This window comes from Podarcis muralis, chromosome 9 (assembly GCF_964188315.1).
Source record: "Podarcis muralis chromosome 9, rPodMur119.hap1.1, whole genome shotgun sequence".
Taxonomy (NCBI): Eukaryota; Metazoa; Chordata; class Lepidosauria; order Squamata; family Lacertidae; genus Podarcis; species Podarcis muralis.
This window is the reverse complement of record NC_135663.1, coordinates 4,390,204-4,408,888: the sequence shown is the minus strand read 5'-3', so window position 1 is coordinate 4,408,888 and position 18,685 is coordinate 4,390,204. Positions and strand designations below refer to the sequence as shown.

The following is an 18,685-nucleotide window of genomic DNA, read 5'->3' as shown; positions in this document are numbered from 1 at the left end:
CTGCCCCTGAACCGAGCCACCCACTCAGCGAGTCCCCTGTGCGCTGCGCTAAACCGGTGCAGCGCAGCGCGGGGACTTGTCAAGCAGCGCTAGAAATCGTGTCTGCACATGTCCAGACGCCGAAAACTGCGCTTCTGTGCAGGCGTAATTTTCGGCTTCTGGGCATGTGCAGATGCAATTTCCGGCGCCACGGACATGCGCAGGCGCATGCCCACGGATGATCTCTAGGGGAGTGATCCGGCCCATGGCTGGTAAACCTTGCTGACCCCTAGACTACTCAAAGGAAACACAAGAAGCATGGACTAATGGTTTTACCTGGTATAATCCTGCTTCCTAGGCTCTCTCTGAATGTAGAGCCTTCAGCCAATATAAAGTCATCCCTGTGTTAAAGGATGCCGCAAGGCGGGAAGGTAACGTTTAACACCACTTTTCAAAATTAACCTGTGGAACATACAAGCATGCTTATGTAATAAAAACCTGTTCAATAGAAAAGTAATACACAATCAATATTAGAATCAGTCAAGCAGAGGGAGGTTTTTTAATAAAAAAAATATTGCATATAGCAATGCAAATATTTGAGAGACACAGATATGAACCATGGCTTGCCTGTTTGGCATCATATGGTCCACAACTTAGAAAATGATGCAGAGCGGAGAAATGGAGAGAGATAAATCATGCAGCTAGTCAGTATGTTCATCACTGGTGCTCAGAGATCTGCCTTGGTTGCCAATCTGCCACCGGGTCAGGTTCAAGGTGTTAGTATATAAAGCTCTTAATAAGTTGGGGTGAGTTAACCTACGAGTTTCACCTTCAATTGGAGAAATGCCACGTGATTCCTGTTTCACATTTGTAAGAACCCATTCACTGAGCATGGTAGCTAAGGGACTTTGGAACTCCCTGCCTGTTGATATCAAGCTGGTGCCTTCACTGTATTCTTTGCAGCTGCATTTGCAGATCCAAAATGGCACCAGACTGGGCAGTGTGGGTGGAGGTCCTGAGCTACCCAGATGGCAAGACCCCTCTCTTGGCCACGCTGATGGGGTCCTAAGAAAAAGTAGAGCAAGATGTTTGGCACCAGTTTTGCTGCAGGAATCACTGGTAGGAGGCCATCCAACTGCCTTAGGGACTCCGCTCCAAATTTCTGTAGGGCTCGTTGTTGTTTTGTTGTTTAGTCGTGTCCGATTCTTCATGACCCCATGGCCCAGAGCACGCCAGGCACTCCTGTCTTCCACTGCCTCCCGCAGTTTGGTCAAACTAATGCTGGTAGCTTTGAGAACACCGTCCCACCATCTCGTCCTCTGTCGTCCCCTTCTCCTTGTGCCCTCCATCTTTCCCAACATCAGGGTCTTTTCCAGGGAGTCTTCTCTTCTCATGAGGTGGCCAAAGTCTTGGAGCCTCAGCTTCAGGATCTGCCATTCTGTAGGGCTCACTTCTACCCTTTTCTTCTCCTGAAGATGTCCCGAAAGGCAGTGGGCACAGATTTTCCCTCGGGGTTTACTCCCAAAGCCTTTCTCACAAATATTTATAGCCTCGAGGCTATAAATGGAGATTTAGGTTCAGAATTTTCCTAGCTGGGCTACCTTCCCAGGTTGACAAGCCCCTATCTTGCCCTCCTTTTCATCACCTGCTAAAACCATTCTTGTTTTGACAATCCTACCCAGATGCTTAGAAAGTTAATTTGTTTTAGTGTTTCGACTTTTCGTAAGTTTTAGAGTTGTAATTTTTTATAGTTTTTATATATTTTTTGTAAACCGCTTTGAGGGCTCTCTCCTTTTTTTACAGTCAAGTGGAGTATACACATTTTATGAAATAAATAAAATAAATAATGATGTAAGGGAAGGAGAAGATAGCGGTCAATATTAAGTCCTGGAATACAATCAGTTCCAGCTAAAAATCATACGTTGCAGAAAATTGCCATCCACAAGTTTGTCTTTTGACATAAGTCATGAATGACCGCCAAGTAGCCTCACCGTCTATAGCTTTGGCATCTCTCTTGGAAGCTTGTAAAGGATGAGTGAGTTTTCTAGAAATCACAAGAAACAAGACCTTCTTAAACCAGGTATAAAGGGGGGAAACCCAGTTAGACTCCATCCTTGGGCAATGGTTAGTTGAGTGGTGACAGGCAGCAGTTTTTCTTTTTAAGAAAAGTTTAAAGCAGTCACCAGGGCTGGATTTAGGTTTGATGAGGCGCTAAGCTACTGAAGGTAATGGGGCCCTGTATATGTCCAGCTGTCCTTTGTCAACAACAAATTGTCACTGTTTTTTTGTGCTGAATATATGCTATATGGTACTTGATGGACCTAATAGGAATCGAAAGCCATTTGCATATAACAAAATATGTATTTTATCAAAGTAATTGATATAGCAATGAGCAAACCAGTGATATTTTACGGAGCAGGCTAGCAGGCGGGGCCCATTACTTACATCTTAGGAACCTACACAACACAAAACACCTGTTGCTGTATGTAGGTTTTATTTTATTTGTTTTTTATCTTATATTTTGTAAATGTAAATCCAGGTTGTTTTTTCTTTAATTTTTTGGGGGGGGCCTAAGACAGTGGGGCCCTAAGCTATAACATGTTCAACTTATACATAAATCCAGAACTGGCTGACACAGAGGCTAAATGAGGGATTTTGATTTCTTTAATTTAATTATTTCCTAAAATTTATACACTGCTTGATTGTTGGAGGAGGGAAAGGTCTCTAACAGCTAAAACAGTTTGTAGAAACATTTACAAACCTACTTTAAATCAAAGCAGAATATTGAATCCTATTGCCATTTTCCACTGGTGTCAGAATAACAGGATGGGGCCAGATTCATAGTCTTCGGAGAGAAATGTCTTGGCATCGCAAAGGCTGCACGAAACTCTCTCCCGCTTTCCCTGCCCAGCAAAAGCCTCCTCATTCTTTTCAGCCAGAGCCTGCAGTACACCTGCGCCGGAGTGCAGAAGGCAACCAGCTTTTCTTGATGAAATCCTTTTGGGTGGCCTCCCTCTCAGAAACGGGCTGCTTCACGAAGAAAGCAGATAATGTGGGAAGGCACACAGGGGCAGAATGAATATTTGCATGATCTTAAGTAGAAAGATATCTGAGGAAATGGAGAATCACAGGCAATAATCCCGTCTAAGAAAATATGGACTGAAATTTAATGATCCCAAGGCGCTCTGAGTATCGCTCCTCTCTTGGGTATCAGCCCAAACAAACAGTCATCCCACATTCTCTTAGATGGGATTATTGCAGCTCGCTCTGAATTTTCTCCGGTATTTCCAGCTTGCTCAAATATTCATTCTGGCCCTGTTTGCTTTTTCAGACTTTCTTCTCTTTGTGTGTGTGTGTGTGGGCACCACAGTTCAAGAAGGACACTGACAAACTGGAACGTGTCCAGAGGAGGGCAACCAAAATGGTCAAAGGCCTGGAAACGATGCCTTATGAGGAACGGCTAAGGGAGCTGGGCATGTTTAGCCTGGAGAAGAGGAGGTTAAGGGGTGATATGATAGCCATGTTCAAATATATAAAAGGATGTCATATAGAGGAGGGAGAAAGGTTGTTTTCTGCTGCTCCAGAGAAGCGGACACGGAAGAATGGATCCAAACTACAAGAAAGAAGATTCCATCTAAACATTAGGAAGAACTTCCTGACAGTAAGAGCTGTTCGACAGTGGAATTTGCTGCCAAGGAGTGTGGTGGAGTCTCCGTCTTTGGAGGTCTTTAAGCAGAGGCTTGACAACCATATGTCAGAAGTGCTCTAATGGCGTTTCCTGCTTGGCAGAGGGTTGGACTCGATGGCCCTTGTGGTCTATTCCAACTCTATGATTCTATGATTCTATGTGTGTGAGATTGGCATTGCAAAACTCATTTTTCTTTGGATCTGCAAAGAGTGAAGTCCTTCTCAGATGTGGGCAAAAGACACACATGCACACACACAAATTCCCTCTGAACAATTCCTTCTGCGATCTTCCTTTGTCTTCACAATGCCTCTCGGTTTGGTATCGTCTGTGGATGCAAACACCCAGACGTTTGCGCCTTTCTCTGCCTTCTTTGAAAGCAGGCGTTAAATAAGACCAGACATTTCCTGCCATTCCCCCATTCTGAATCTCTTCCTTTGTGGTCTATCAGCCAACATTTCCCTCAAGCAACAGCATGTTCACCCCCAGAGGCTTAAATTAATTTTTCAAGTTGGATTTCATGCGCCGCTTTGCTGCGATCAGAACAGATTACGTCCCCTTTCTTCCCAACCTCCTCACAACCCCATGGATGTGATGGATGCCAGATAGCGAGTCGTGCTTAGATAAGCAAGTCATTTGCAAGACCTCCCACCACAGTCACTTGCGCCCAAGAGTTAAATAATTGTGTCTATGGCAAAATCCATCCTGCCTCTTAGCCAATGAAACCGGGGCGGGGGGCGGGACCCAAAGTTAGCCCATGCCTAGTGAGTGGCAGAGGGTTGGCTGTAGAAAAAGAATTCTGACCAATGAGGTCGGTGGGATTGATCTAAAGTCTTTTTTCTTTTCTTTTTTTGAAAATATTTTTATTTGATTTTACAATACAAAATTATAAAAAAATCATATACATATCCGTATACATATCTGAAGGCAACTCTGTTTTTAATGTTTGATGTTTTATCATGTTTTAATATTCTGTTGGGAGCCGCCCAGAGTGGCTGGGGAAACCCAGCCAGATGGGCGGGGTATAAATCATCATCATGGAATATGATATATCTGTAAGATCATCACAGTGAGGACTTCTTTGGACAGCAAGATCTCCTTGATCCCAGAACCATCTTGCTTATATCCTGTCCTCTACAAGGTTTGCAGTTCCTGCTATCTTTTGTGCCACCTGCAAAACTTGTGAAGAACACTCTCCCCAGCTTTCAGGAGTGCTCCTATTTTCCAGGGACAGTCCCAGATTTACAGAATCTGCCGCAGTTTCTGATTTGATCCTGGAATGCTCCACTTTTCCTTACGACGTCTCTATTTTCATCGGAGAAATGTTGGGGGGTATGGAGTGATCTGACCCCCACAGCCATCTGAAGGCAGCCCTGTAAAGGGAAGGTTTTTTTAAAAATGTTTAATGTTTTAGTATATTTTTATATATGCTGGAAGCCACCCAGAGTGGCTGGGGCAACCCAGTCAGATGGGTGTAATAATAATAATAATAATAATGGAATAGAACATCCCAATTTTCATTGGAAGGTCTGTATAGTTAAAGCTATGGTTTTCCCAGTACAGTGGTACCTCGAGTTAAGTAGTAAATTTGTTCCGGAGGTCCATTCTTAACCTGAAACTGTTCTTAACCTGAAGCACCACTTTAGCTAATGGGGCCTCCTGCTGCTGCCATGCGATTTCTGTTCTCATCCTGAAGCAAAGTTCTTAACCTGAGGTACTATTTCTGGGTTAGCGGAGTCTGTAACCTGAAGCGTCTGTAACCTGAAGCGTCTGTAACCCGAGGTACCACTGTAGTGATGTATGGAAGTGAGAGCTGGACCATCAAGAAGGCTGATCGGCGAAGAATTGATGCTTTTGAATTCTGGTTCTGGAGGAGACTCTTGAGAGTCCCATGGACTGCAAGAAGATCAAACCTATCCATTCTTAAGGTAATCAGTCCTGAGTGCTCACTTGAAGGACAGATCCTGAAGCTGAGGCTCCAATACTTTGGCCACCTCATGAGAAGAGAAGACTCCCTGGAAAAGACCCTGGTGTTGGGAAAGATGGAGGGCACAAGGAGAAGGGGATGACAGAGGACAAGATGGTTGGACAGTGTTCTCAAAGCTATGAACATGAGTTTGACCAAACTGCGGGAGGCAGTGGAAGACAGGAGTGCCTGGCATGCTCTGGTCCAGGGGGTCATGAAGAGTCGGACACAGCTAAACGACTAAACAACGACAAGAAGTTTCATTGGAGAAATGTTGGGGGGGGGTGAACTAAGAGAACAATGACAATTCTCTCGCTCGCTCTCCATCAGAAAAATCCACGGCTTTGCTCCCTGTGCAGGGAACTGTTCTCCAAACAGCAAATATGTGGTTTTCACATCAAGGGAGAGAAAACATCATAGATATTCACACAGCATCCTTTCTCTGCAAGAGACGGTTTCTTCCTTCCCCTCTCGCCCTTGCGGTGCAACTGCTGCAAAGGAGCTGAGCGCCTCTCTACTGCCGTTCCAACAGATCAGGAAGGATCAGGCCCCCAGGGAGGCAGTCTGAATATTCAAGAGAACAGCGGCTGCCTGAGAGCCTCTTCCTTTTTAGAAACAGCTCCCTCTGGTAACTCCCACCTCCCTGATCTTTACTTAAAACGGGCATTTGCATGGAGATGGGATCTGCACCTCGCTCTCAATTAAATTCACGCTGCAGGATCAGGCAGGTTCCCACCATCGCAGCGTCAAGGGAATGTTCGGAAATGTTCAGAGTTGAAAGGGTTGTTTGGCAGGAAGCGAGACTTCCTTCCCTGTGAGTTTTTGACACCCGCCACGCTGTTTGCCAAAGTGGGTTTTAATTTTATTTATTTTTTTAGTAAAAAAAAATACTTGTTTTTATTTGAAAGGGGAACAGGCTGCCTTTATGAGCAAAATTACGCCTTTCTTCCGTCTCGTGTTTTCCGGAACAACTGTCTTTCTCCTAGCCAATCCCGACCACGTGATGACTATGATGTCATCGCAAAGGATGCCTACCAGCTGGTGATGATGTCATCACGCAGTCGGCTCAGAAGCCACACCTTTTTGAAGCCACACTTCCTTGCGAATGAGAAAATCCACCCCATAAATTCCCAGGGAGTTTTGGCTGGTGCCTTCATTATACAACTTTAGATTCGAAAAACCTTCCTTTTTAACTAGGCCTTTGGCCAATTGACATCCAAAGCCCTTTTAAATGGGTTGCGGAAGAGTGGAGTATCGCCTCGTTCCCGTTCTTTTTTATTATGTATTTTGTGTTTTTTACATTATTTATTTTGCGTTTTTTACATTGTAATTTTATTTTGTGAACCACCCTAAGATCTACAAATATAGGCAGGTATACAAATTATTATTATTAAGAATAATAATACCTTTTGCTTTCTCTTGAGGTTTAGATGAGAGGATCTCTCAACCCCCAGCCCCGCTGCCACGTCTCGTCAACAGCCAATTACGCTGATGGACAGCTGGCTATTAGAAAACACCGAGGATAACGATTTAGTCTCTTATTGACAATGGCCAGGAATAAATACCGAGGGTTTGGTCTCCATGGTTTCCCCCTGAACTTGAACTTGCCATTTCAGCTCTCCTCCCGCCATGTGTCTCTTTCTCTCTCACACACACACTTGTAGATTTGAGAGAGGAATCGTCAACAGAGGTGGTGTTGTTATTTAAATACTAACAAGGTCTAAGCCCCAGGACTCCTTTCTCAGAGCGAAGGCTCTCTCTTTAAGCACACCTAGGTGACCCTATCCCAAAATCAGTTCATTTTGCTGGGAAGTGCTTTCGCTCCCAGGAGCATTCAAGGGCTAATAATAATAATAATAATAATAATAATAATAATAATAATTTTTATTTATATCCTGTCCTCCTCAGCCATAACCAAGCTCAGGGCAGCTAACATCAAAATAGAGATACATTAAAACATAAAATTCAGCAATCGACTGAAATACAGCTTAAAATCTGATTAAAATCAAATAATTTTAATTGGCACCAACCAACCCCCAAAAGGTTAAAAGTGTGGCACTTACCGTAACAACTTCGTGATGAGTACCAGCAACTTTTTCTCTTTAAAAAAAAAACAGTGCTCCTAGGACAGAAATGTAGAAAAACCGAAATTAATTGGCTTGGTGATTGATTGATTGATTGATTGATTGATTGATTGACTGGCTCGTTTGGGTGGGCAGGTGGAGGTACCACCACGTGGGGTGGAGACCACAATTGTGCAGAGTCCACATCTGGATTGTGATTCCACCCTAAAACATCTGGCTCTGCAATCTGGCAATAGGCAGTGACATCCATGCCACACCACAGACCAAAATTTTGGACTCTGCATTATGAAAAGGGTTCTGCGCCATAACTGATCCTACCCAACACAGAGACAGCGTCTTCTTTTTATCAATTTCTCTGTGTTTTAATAGTAACTAAGAATGCACAGGAAGATAACTTATCAATAGTTATAAATGTGACCCGGTTTAGGGTAGTTTATGTAGAAATAGCTTTGCAATGGTTGGTCTTCAACTAAGTTTAGACCTACTGAAGTCAAGGGACCCAGCTTAGTCCTGTTGTTAATTTCATTCCCCCCCCCCCCAAAAAAAAAAATTACTCATTTTATAACACAAATAAAGAACACATACAGAAAAGACAAGCAATACAAACAAATTCTTGTCATATCCTTATTTTTCTAAACATTGTTAGGTGGGCTTCCCCAAGTCCCACCTATCGGATTTTCATTTTACTTCATCTTTAGCAGTTTACATATATCACAATTTCTAACCATCTTCCCCCCCCCACACACACACACTTACTTTAACCATAAAAACTTCACATTTTATCACTTATAAAATACACTAAGGGACGCGGGTGGCGCTGTGGGTAAAAGCCTCAGCGCCTAGGACTTGCCGATCGAAAGGTCGGCGGTTCGAATCCCCGCAGCGGGTTGCGCTCCCATTGCTCGGTCCCAGCACCTGCCAACCTAGCAGTTCGAAAGCACCCCCGGGTGCAAGTAGATAAATAGGGACCGCTTACTGGCGGGAAGGTAAACGGCATTTCCGTGTGCTGTGCTGGCTCGCCAGATGCAGCTTTGTCACGCTGGCCACGTGACCCAGAAATGTCTCCGGACAGCGCTGGCCCCCGGCCTCTTGAGTGAGATGGGCGCACAACCCTAGAGTCTGTCAAGACTGGCCTGTACGGGCAGGGGTACCTTTAAAATACACTATCTTCTACTTCTAACCCTACCGCCTATCTCCACTTCCAAAGCTATTCTAAGATTTAAATATTAACATATTTTTTCAAATATTCCTTAAACTTCTTCCAGTCTTCTTCCACCGTCTCTTCTCTCTGGTCTCGGAGTCTCTCGGTCAGTTCCATCTGTTTGTTAATTTCAGCGGTTGCAATGTACGGGCACACATTTTGCTCAAAAGGTTGAATAACCCAACTGTGCAGGAAGGAAGGAAAACGCCTCAGTTCAGGAAGATCCCTAAAAGCTCCCCGTGTGAATGCGAGCGATAACACCGGCCCTGCCATCTCCTCTCTGCGCCCTGGTTTCTCGGTCACCCCCTGGCTCTAGATGACCCACATTCGGTGCCAAAAATACTCTGACCTTTTCAGAACCCCCTGCAGGCCTGGCAACCTCTTGGGTGCCCCAGGGAGGCTGGTGTGTTCTGTGTCTTGGAGAGAGGAAGGAAGGAAGGAAGGAAGGAAGGAAGGAAGGAAGGAAGGAAGGAAGGAAGGAAGGAAGATGAGAGCCTATGTGGTTCGGAAACTTCAGCTGGTGCAGAATTCAGCGGCCAGGTTGCTCACCCGATCAAGACAGTCTGAGCATATTACTGTCGGTTTGCAAGCCCCCTCCACAGAGGCTGGTCCCACTTACTGTCCTCGGAGCTTGCATACCGGTAACCTCCTCTGGCTGATATCCAGACAGACCAGGGAGATTTTGATAGGCGACATTTTCCTAAGCATGGGTAAAATGCACAACCCCTCCCTCCTGCTTCCGCAGGGGAAAGAAAATAAGTCAGAAATCTCTTTACATGATGCTTATTTCTGACATTACAGCACTAGAGAAAAACACGGCCTTTCAGTTCAGTTCTTCTAGCACGTCTGACAAACTTCCTGAACATGCGCAGTCGGAAGGTTTCAAATTACACTCTTCACAAAGACTAATCCAGCCTGTGAACGTCCTGGGAAATTCTTCTTTCCCACAGATAGGCGCATCAAGTGATGTCAACAATCTGGCTGTATGCAGCAGTGATGTTTCCATATACTGACATCTACATCGATCCTGGTCCGACTGCACTGGCTACCAATTTGTTTCCGGGCCCAATTCAAAGTGCTGGTTTTGACCTATAAAGCCTTAAATGGCTCAGAACCACAATACCTCAAGGACCGCCTCTCTCCATATGAACCTACCCGGACCCTGAGAGCATCTTCTGAGGCCCTCCTTTGTGTGTCTCCTCCTCAAGAGGTCTGGAGGGTGAAAGATGTTTAAATATTTGTTGTTGTTGTTTAGTCGTTTAGTCGTGTCCGACTCTTCGTGACCCCATGGACCAGAGCACGCCAGGCACTCCTGTCTTCCACCGCCTCCCGCAGTTTGGTCAGGCTCATGTTTGTAGCTTCGAGAACACTATCCAACCATCTCATCCTCTGTCGTCCCCTTCTCCTTGTGCCCTCCATCTTTCCCAACATCAGGGTCTTTTCCAGGGAGTCTTCTCTTCTCATGAGGTGGCCAAAGTATTGGAGCCTCAACTTCACGATCTGTCCTTCCAGTGAGCACTCAGGTCTGATTTCCTTAAGAATGGATGCGTTTGATCTTCTTGCAGTCCATGGGACTCTCAAGAGTCTCCTCCAGCACCATAATTCAAAAGCATCAATTCTTCGGCGATCAGCCTTCTTTATGGTCCAGCTCTCACTTCCATACATCACTACTGGGAAAACCATGGCTTTAACTATACGGACCTTTGTTGGTAAGGTGATGTCTCTACTTTTTAAGATGTTGTCTAGATTTGCCATCGCCTTTCTCCCAAGGAGCATGCGTCTTTTAATTTCACGACTGCTGTCACCATCTGCAGTGATCATGGAGCCCAAGAAAATAAAATCTCTCACTGCCTCCATTTCTTCCCCTTCTATTTGCCAGGAGGTGATGGGACCAGTGGCCATGATCTTCGTTTTTTTGATGTTGAGCTTCAGACCATATTTTGCGCTCTCCTCTTTCACCCTCATTAAAAGGTTCTTTAATTCCCCCTCACTTTCTGCCATCAAGGTTGTGTCATCTGCATATCTGAGGTTGTTGATATTTCTTCCGGCAATCTTAATTCCGGCTTGGGATTCATCCAGCCCAGCCTTTCGCATGATGTATTCTGCATATAAGTTAAATAAGCAGGGGGACAATATACAGCCTTGTCGTACTCCTTTCCCAATTTTGAACCAATCAGTTGTTCCATATCCAGTTCTAACTGTAGCTTCTTGTCCCACATAGAGATTTCTCAGGAGACAGATGAGGTGATCAGGCACTCCCATTTCTTTAAGAACTTGCCATAGTTTGCTGTGGTCGACACAGTCAAAGGCTTTTGCATAGTCAATGAAGCAGAAGTAGATGTCTTTCTGGAACTCTCTAGCTTTCTCCATAATCCAGCGCATGTTTGCAATTTGGTCTCTGGTTCCTCTGCCTCTTCTAAATTCAGCTTGCACTTCTGGGAGTTCTCGGTCCACATACTGCTTAAGCCTGCCTTGTAGAATTTTAAGCATAACCTTGCTAGCGTGTGAAATGAGTGCAATTGTGCGGTAGTTGGAGCATTCTTTGGCACTTCCCTTCTTTGGGATTGGGATGTAGACTGATCTTCTCCAATCTTCTGGCCACTGCTGAGTTTTCCAAATTTGCTGGCATATTGAGTGTAGCACCTTAACAGCATCATCTTTTAAAATTTTAAATAATTCAGCTGGAATATCATCACTTCCACTGGCCTTGTTATTAGCAATGCTTTCTAAGGCCCATTTGACTTCACTTTCCAGGATATCTGGCTCAAGGTCAGCAACCACACTACCTGGGGTATATGAGACATCAATTTCTTTCTGGTATAGTTCCTCTGTGTATTCTTGCCACCTCTTCTTGATGTCTTCTGCTTCTGTTAGGTCCTTTCCACTTTTGTCTTTTATTATGGAAATCTTTGTACAAAATGTTCCTTTCATATCTCCAATTTTCTTGAACAGATCTCTGGTTTTTCCCATTCTATTGTTTTCCTCTATTTCTTTGCATTGCTCGTTTAAGAAGGTCTTCTTGTTTCTCCTTGCTATTTTTTGGAAATCTGCATTCAATTTCCTGTATCTTTCACTATCTCCCTCGCATTTTGCTTGCCTTCTCTCCCCCGCTATTTGTAAGGCCTCATTGGACAGCCACTTTGCTTTCTTGCATTTCCTTTTCATTGGGATGGTTTTAGTTGCTGCCTCTTGTATAATGTTACGAGCCTCCATCCATAGTTCTTCAGGCACTCTGTCCACCAAATCTAAATCCTTAAACCTGTTCCTCACTTCCACTGTGTATTCATAAGGGATTTGACTTAGATTGTATCTTACCGGCCCAGTGGTTTTTCCTACTTTCTTCAGTTTAAGCTTGAATTTTGCTATAAGAAGCTGATGATCTGAGCCACAGTCAGCTCCAGGTCTTGTTTTTGCTGACTGTATAGAGCTTCTCCATCTTTGGCTGCAGAGAATATAATCAATCTGATTTCGATGCTGCCCATCTGGTGATGTCCATGTGTAGAGTCGTCTCTTGTGTTGTTGGAAAAGTGTGTTTGTGACGACCAGCTTGTTCTCTTGACAGAACTCTATTAGCCTTTGCCCTGCTTCGTTTTGAACTCCAAGGCCAAACTTGCCAGTTGTTCCTTTTATCTCTTGACTCCCTACTTTAGCATTCCAATCCCCTATAATGAGAAGAACATCCTTCTTTGGTGTCACTTCTATAAGGTCTTGTAAGTCTTCATAGAATTGGTCAATTTCAGTTTCTTCAGCACCAGTAGTTGGTGCATAAACTTGGATTACTGTGATGTTAAAAGGTCTGCCTTGGATTCGTATCGAGATCATTCTATCATTTTTGAGATTGCATCCCAGTACAGCTTTTGCCACTCTTTTGTTGACTATGAGGGCCACTCCATTTCTTTTACGGGTTTCTTGTCCACAGTAGTAGATATGATAGTCATCCGAACTGAATTCGCCCATTCCCGTCCATTTTAGTTCACTGATGCCCAAGATGTCAATATTTATTCTTGCCATCTCATTTTTGACCACATCCAACTTACCCAGGTTCATGGTTCTTACATTCCAGGTTCCTATGCAATATTTTTCTTTACAGCATTGGACTTTCCTTTCGCTTCCATGCATATCCACAACTGAGCGTCCTTTCGGCTTTGGCCCAGCCACTTCATCAGCTCTGGATCTACTTGTCCTCGTCCTCCGCTCTTCCCCAGTAGCATGTTGGACGCCTTCCGACCTGAGGGGCTCATCTTCCAGCGTCATAACTTTTATATGCCTGTTGTCTTTGTCCATGGAGTTTTCTTGGCAGGGATACTGGAGTGGCTTGCCAGTTCCTGCTCCAGGTGGATCACGTTTCGTCAAAACTCTCCACTATGACCTGTCCATCTTGGGTGGCCCTGCACGGCATAGCTCATAGCTTCTCTGAGTTATTCAAGCCCCTTCGCCACGGCAAGGCAGTGATCCATGAAGGAGATGTTTAAATATACTTTCCCCAAAAAACCGGAAGCATTTCTGCTGGGGTTGATGGGGCGGAAATCGGCCTCGCTGATGAGTCCAAAGGAGAGAGAGGTTGTAGAGAAATGGAATTCAGAATATACATACTGCACCAATTGTGTAGCAGCTATAATAACAATGACAGTAACAGTAATTTATTTATACCCCACCCATCTGGCTGGGCTTCCCCAGCACTCTGGACAGCTCCAACAGAATATTAAAAACACAATAAAGTATCAAACATTAAAAACTTCCCTAAACTGGACTGCTTTCAGAAGTCTTCTAAAAGTCAGGTAGTTTATTTCTTTGACATCTGATGGAAAGGCATTCCACAGTATGTTTCTGAGCACAATTTGAAGCGTTAAAGCCCTAAACGCCCTCGGCCCAGTATACCTGAAGGAGCTTCTCCACCTCTGCCTGGTTCCCTGTAACCTCACTTCTCGCAATGAGGGAACCGCCAGAAGGCCCTCAGTGCTGGACCTCAGTGTCTGGGCAGAACGATGGGGGTGGAGACACTCCTTCAGTTATACTGGACCGAGGCCGTTTAGGGCTTTAAAGGTCAGCACCAACACTTTGAATTGGACTCAGAAACGAACTGCATGCTGAACAACTGCAACAAAGTTTTGCAGCATCAGATGCCGCTGTTCACAGTCCATCAGACACACAAACCATCTTCCAGAATGTTCCGTTCCATTTCTCTTGCTACAGGTTCTCCTGTACAGTCATACCTCGTGTTGCGTTAGGTTCGTGTTGTGTCTTTTCGGCTTGCGAACGCAGCAAACCTGGAAATGTATACTTCCGGGTTTCGCTGAGCGCATGCAGAACCGTTCTGCGCACTTCGCAGATGCGCAGAAGCACTCTGTCGCGCTCCATGCTTGCGCAGAAGCGCAGCTGTAGTTGGGAACTTTTTGGGGTGCGAATGGAACCCCGGAACGGATTGTGTCTGCAACTAGAGGTACCACTGTATGCCAATAAAGGAGATAGATAGATAGATGATAGATAGATAGATATAGATCAATAGATAGATAGATAGATGATAGATAGATAGATAGATAGATAGATAGATAGATAGATAGATAGATAGAAGATAGATAGATAGATAGATAGATATAGATAGATAGATAGATAGATGATAGATAGATAGATGATAGATAGACAGATGATAGATAGATAGATAGATAGATAGATAGATAGATAGATAGATAGATAGATGATAGATAGATAGATAGATAGATAGATGATAGATAGATGAGATGATAGATAGATAGATGATAGATAGATAGATAGATGATAGATGATAGATATAGATGATAGATAGATGATAGATAGATAGATAGATAGATAGATAGATAGATGATAGATGATGATAGATGATAGATGATAGATGATAGATAGATAGATAGATAGATAGATAGATAGATGATGATAGATAGATAGATAGATAGATGATAGATAGATAGATAGATAGATGATAGAGATAGATAGATATAGATGATAGATAGATGATAGATAGATAGATGATAGATAGATAGATGATAGATAGATGATAGATAGATAGATAGATAGACAGATGATAGATGATAGATAGATAGATAGATAGATAGATAGATGATAGATAGATAGATAGATAGATAGATAGATGATAGATGATAGATGATAGAGAGAGATAGAGATAGATGATAGATAGATAGATAGATATAGATAGATAGATAGATAGATAGATAGATGATAGATAGATAGATGATAGATAGATAGATAGATAGATAGATAGATAGATAGATAGATAGATAGACAGATGATATAGATAGATGATAGATAGATAGATAGATGATAGATGATAGAGAGAGAGATAGAGAGAGATGATAGATAGATAGATAGATAGATAGATAGATAGATGATAGATAGATAGATAGATAGATAGATAGATAGATGATAGATAGATAGATGATAGATAGATAGATAGATGATAGATAGATAGATAGATAGATGATAGATAGATAGATAGATAGATATAGATGATAGATAGATAGATAGATGATAGATAGATAGATAGATAGATTAAAGGAATCTTAACAGCAATTCAAGTTTGGTTTCTGAAAACCACACGTTCCTTTGCGCCTTTCTGTGTATTATAAACCACTCTCCAGCGAAGGGTCCTTTAACTCTTCCAGCCAGGTGTTACAAAGTCAGAGGAAACTCAAAGCAAAAGTTTGTGGGGAAATGGGATGGTTATAGATGGTTATAGATATGTTCAAAAATAAAATAAAAGTTTTGACTCTGTGCTAGCATTTGAGTGATAAAGGAAGTAAAAGGAGGTGGATAACAATTGAGGATTTATTATGTTCTCAGAATGTATTGGAAAATTTATATAGAAAGGTGTATTGTTTTGTGTGCATTCGATTGTAAGATAAAACATATGCGAAGGGACCTGACAGGAAGTCAAAATTGAAGAAAAGATTATGTAAGGTAAAAGGGGGGAAATATTTACTTTCCTTATTATCATTTGTGTGTGTGTGTGTGTGTGTGTTTGTTTGTATGGTATGTTTGGGAGGAAATAAGACGGTAAATAACAAATAACAAAAAAAATCCAGCCGGGTGTTACAGTTTGCCTGTCTCTCGCCTTCCTCCCGCAGGGAAGTGATCCAGATCGACCAGTTCCTGAAGGAGACGGCGGCCCGCGAGGCCAACGCCAAAGTCCGCCTCCAGCAGTTCATCGAGGAACTCCTGGATCGGGCCGACCGGGCCGAGAAGCAGCTGCAGATCATCAGTAGCAGCTGCGGGACGACCCCCAACTGCAGCCTGGGGAGGTGCAGCGTGTCTGGGACCAAGAGCACAGGAAGACCGGTACCCGAAAGATGCCCGTTCTAAGCATATAGGAAACTGCTCTATACTGAGTCAGACACATCGGTCCCTCTAGCCTTAGTGTGACCTACACTGACCGGCAGCAGCGGCTCTCAGGCAGGGTTCTCTCCCATTCCCCCTTGGAGATCCTGGGGGTCGATGCTGCCCCACTGAGCCTCCCCTTAGCAAGGGGGCAATTCTGCCTAGCAAATGGCTCTGGAAGGCCCAATCGCCTTCTCAATCCAGCCCATGGATGGTCCAGGAATCAGCATGTTTTTACATGAGTAGAATGTGTCCTTTTATTTAAAATACGTCTCTGGGTTATTTGTGGGGCATAGGAATTCATTCATTCCCCCCCAAAAAAATATAGTCCGGCCCCCCACAAGGTCTGAGGGACAGTGGACCGGCCCCCTCCTGAAAAAGTTTGCTGACCCCTGTTTTAGAGGCAGGAATCATGTATCGCCAGGGTCTCTTCTGTGATGCTCATGTGGGGGTGAAATGGGGAGGTAGTTCTGCTCAAGCACTCTGTATCTCATCCATTGAGGGGGTGAAGGAGTCTTCTGATCCGCAGTTTCTTGTCTCCGCAGAGAGACAGGCACTCGGTTCCCGGAGCAACAGCACACAGTTCGTACGCGGTTTCCAACCAAAGATCATCTTCCAGCACCGGGTGAGGAATTGTTTGTTTGTTTCATAAAATTTAGACACTGCTTGACTGGGAAAACAAACAACCATTCTCAAAAATGATAAAGCAATAAAATTAACCGAGAAAAAATGAGAACAATAATTTAAGTGAAAATACAAACAGGCTAAAAAAACAGATGAAAACTCGCATCAACTTTCAAAACGTCTGGGTAAAGGTGAAGGGTAAAGGGACCCCTGACCATTAGGTCCAGTCGTGGCCGACTCTGGGGTTGCGGTGCTCATCTCACTTTATTGGCCGAGGGAGCCGGCATACAGCTTCCAGGTCACATGGCCAGCATGACTAAGCCGCTTCTGGCAAACCAGAGCAGCACACGGAAACACCGTTTACCTTCCCGCCAGAGCGGTACATATTTATCTACTTGCACTTTTGACGTGCTTTTGAGCAGGGACCGAGCAACGGGAGCTCACCCCATCATGGGGATTCGAACCACCAACCTTCCGATCGGTGTGGCAATCACACAGCGTCCCCGGACGTTTCACCGTCTATTGATCCTTGTGCCACCACTTTATTTCTCGCTGCCACCACCCAGGCCCTACCTGGTAAAATACTGAGTCCAGTCAGGGTTAAATTGGAACATAAACTTCTGTTTATTTATTGCAGTTTAACAAGCGTGTGGTTTCATAAACGGTATCGGTCAATTACAACCTATAACTTCCGCTACCTGCTCTCACTCACTAAACCACCTCTCAGATATTTGCTTGTCTTCCTAGCCCCTAACTGTTCCTGACTCAGCTTATTGCGCTACACTAACTCAACCTACCCACATACTCTATCCCAATTCACTCCCACTCCAAGCAACCTCCCAGCTCCCAACAAACTCCTTCCCTTTGCCCCTCCCAGAGCTGGTTTTATAGTCCCTCTGACTCCACCCCCTGGGTTCTGATTGGGCAACCTGTTTAACTATTTCACCATCACTCTCATATGTTAACGTCAGAATCGGCAAGCCCTAGGCTCTGTGGTTTAGACCACAGCGCCACCCACGTCCCTTGTCTAAACGGGAGTGTTTTTAGCAGGTGCCGGGAAAAGTAACATGATGCTGCCTGCCTGATAACAATGAGCAGGGAGTTCCAAAATATAGTTCTTACAAATACAGAATAGGTATAACATACCCGTCAACCTGCCCGGAACAGAAATGGGCTGGTCTGGATGGCCTTTGGGTGCCCCTTCCTGCTAGCGCTTCCCTTCTGTGCTTCCAGAGCCTCTAGCCGTGCCAAAGCCGTCTCCCAGAGCTCCGGCTGCTACGACAGCGACAGCCCCGAGCTGTACCAGGGGGACGAGAACGCTGATGGGCAGTCCTACCAGGGCGGGCAGAACCGAGGTTCGGACAGTGCTTTTGACAGGCCTGGTGGAGTGAGGGCTTCGGGTCTCCGCAGGCAGGCCATCCAGAACTGGCACCGCCGGCCTTACCGCAACAGCACCGAGGGCGAAGAAGGAGACATCTCTGACGTGGGCTCCAGGACCACCGAGTCGGAGGCCGAGATGTGGGAGACCGAGCCCCCGGCTGAGGCTCAGCAGGAGAATTTCTCCAGGTCCAGAAACAGCTCAAGGCTGCAAGGTGGGTCTCCTCTCCTGCAGAGAGCAGGGCATGGTGGGTTTTCTTCCATAAACCATGTTTATTATGATGTTTAAGGCAGCTTCTATTGGGTCAGAGCAACAGCGGCCATTGGGAACTCCAAAAAGCGAAGTCTGCGGTCCTAGAAATTCTGCTGCTATTGGCATCCATCTGTATCGAGAGAGCAGA

At 44.5% G+C, this 18,685-nt stretch overlaps 1 protein-coding gene across 1 annotated transcript in view; it reads left to right on the top strand.

The window, feature by feature from the left end:
- The window catches only part of FBXO41 (F-box protein 41), a 74,194-nt gene that overhangs the window by 25,071 nt on the left and 30,438 nt on the right, over positions 1-18,685 (top strand). The window contains exons 3-5 of the mRNA XM_077933714.1: positions 16,034-16,244; positions 16,829-16,908; positions 18,141-18,499. Of these exons, the coding sequence (XP_077789840.1) occupies positions 16,034-16,244; positions 16,829-16,908; positions 18,141-18,499 (650 nt within the window). The remainder of the gene's footprint in view (positions 1-16,033; positions 16,245-16,828; positions 16,909-18,140; positions 18,500-18,685) is intronic.